The 1,008-nt window shown below is 59.8% G+C and overlaps 1 protein-coding gene across 1 annotated transcript; it reads left to right on the forward strand.

Annotated features, from left to right (window-relative positions):
* The first annotated feature begins 60 nt into the window (after nt 1-60).
* prmt5 (protein arginine methyltransferase 5) lies at nt 61-689 on the forward strand. Its single transcript, XM_043684126.1, has 2 exons — nt 61-210; nt 399-689. The coding sequence occupies exons 1-2, from the start codon at nt 95-97 to the stop codon at nt 682-684; spliced, it is 402 nt and encodes a 133-aa protein (XP_043540061.1). The 5' UTR covers nt 61-94; the 3' UTR covers nt 685-689.
* Nucleotides 690-1,008: the final 319 nt, after the last annotated feature.

The following is a 1,008-nucleotide window of genomic DNA, read 5'->3' on the forward strand; positions in this document are numbered from 1 at the left end:
GGGCACTGTCGGAGGGCAGTGCTGAGGGAGTGTTACCCGCGGGTGTTGTGAGTCTGAATTAGACGGTGTTTTCCTGTCCCTGCCCAGGATCCTGATGGTACTGGGAGCTGGGCGAGGTCCCCTGGTTAATGCTTCCCTCCGAGCTGCCAGACAAGCCGATCGGAAAATCACCGTCTACGCCATTGAGAAAAACCTCAACGCTGTGGTGACGTAAGTTCATCTGCTGGGCAGGGGCCTGGTGTTTCCATCGGTGGGGGAGGTGGGGCTGTGGGAGGGAGGGAAATGGGTGTGTTAACGATGGGCTGTTGTGCCTTTACACGGCCATTCTAACCTCTCTCTTCCCCCACCCCTCCATCCCCTACCCTCTCTCTCTCTCTTCCCCCACCCCTCCCCCCCAGGCTGCAGAACTGGCGCTACGAGGAGTGGGGTGACCAGGTGACGGTGGTACCATGCGACATGAGGGAATGGGAGGCCCCAGTCAGGGCGGACATCATCGTCAGCGAGCTCCTGGGCTCCTTTGGGGACAACGAGCTGTCCCCGGAGTGTCTGGACGGGGCGCAGAGATTCCTCAAAGGCACATCACGGCCTGGGGTCGGGAGGGGAAGCGACCGGGGGCTAATCCGTGCTCAACCTGGGGACTGGGCCCTTCACTGGGAACGGGAGTGGGGGGGGGTACCGAGCTAACCCAAGGGGCTGAATGAGACGGGTTAGAGACTGAGGGAGGGCGGAGAGGTTGTGAACTGGCTAAGTCTTGTTCCCGGGGAGGAGTGCAGGCTGGGGTACAGGTGGTATGGAGGCAGGGAGACCGTTTGAGTACAGGGAGTTGGGGATGTCACGTTGAGGTTGTACAGGATGTTGGTGAGATCTCTTCTGGAATACTGTGGCCAGTTCTGGTCTCCTCATTACAGGAAGGGGATTATTAACCCGGAGAGGGATCAGGAGAGATTTCCCAGGACATTCCCGGGAATGAAGGGTGTGAGCTCCAGGGAGAGGCTGGGGCTGTTTCCC

Source organism: Chiloscyllium plagiosum, unplaced genomic scaffold (assembly GCF_004010195.1).
Source record: "Chiloscyllium plagiosum isolate BGI_BamShark_2017 unplaced genomic scaffold, ASM401019v2 scaf_26851, whole genome shotgun sequence".
NCBI lineage: Eukaryota > Metazoa > Chordata > Chondrichthyes > Orectolobiformes > Hemiscylliidae > Chiloscyllium > Chiloscyllium plagiosum.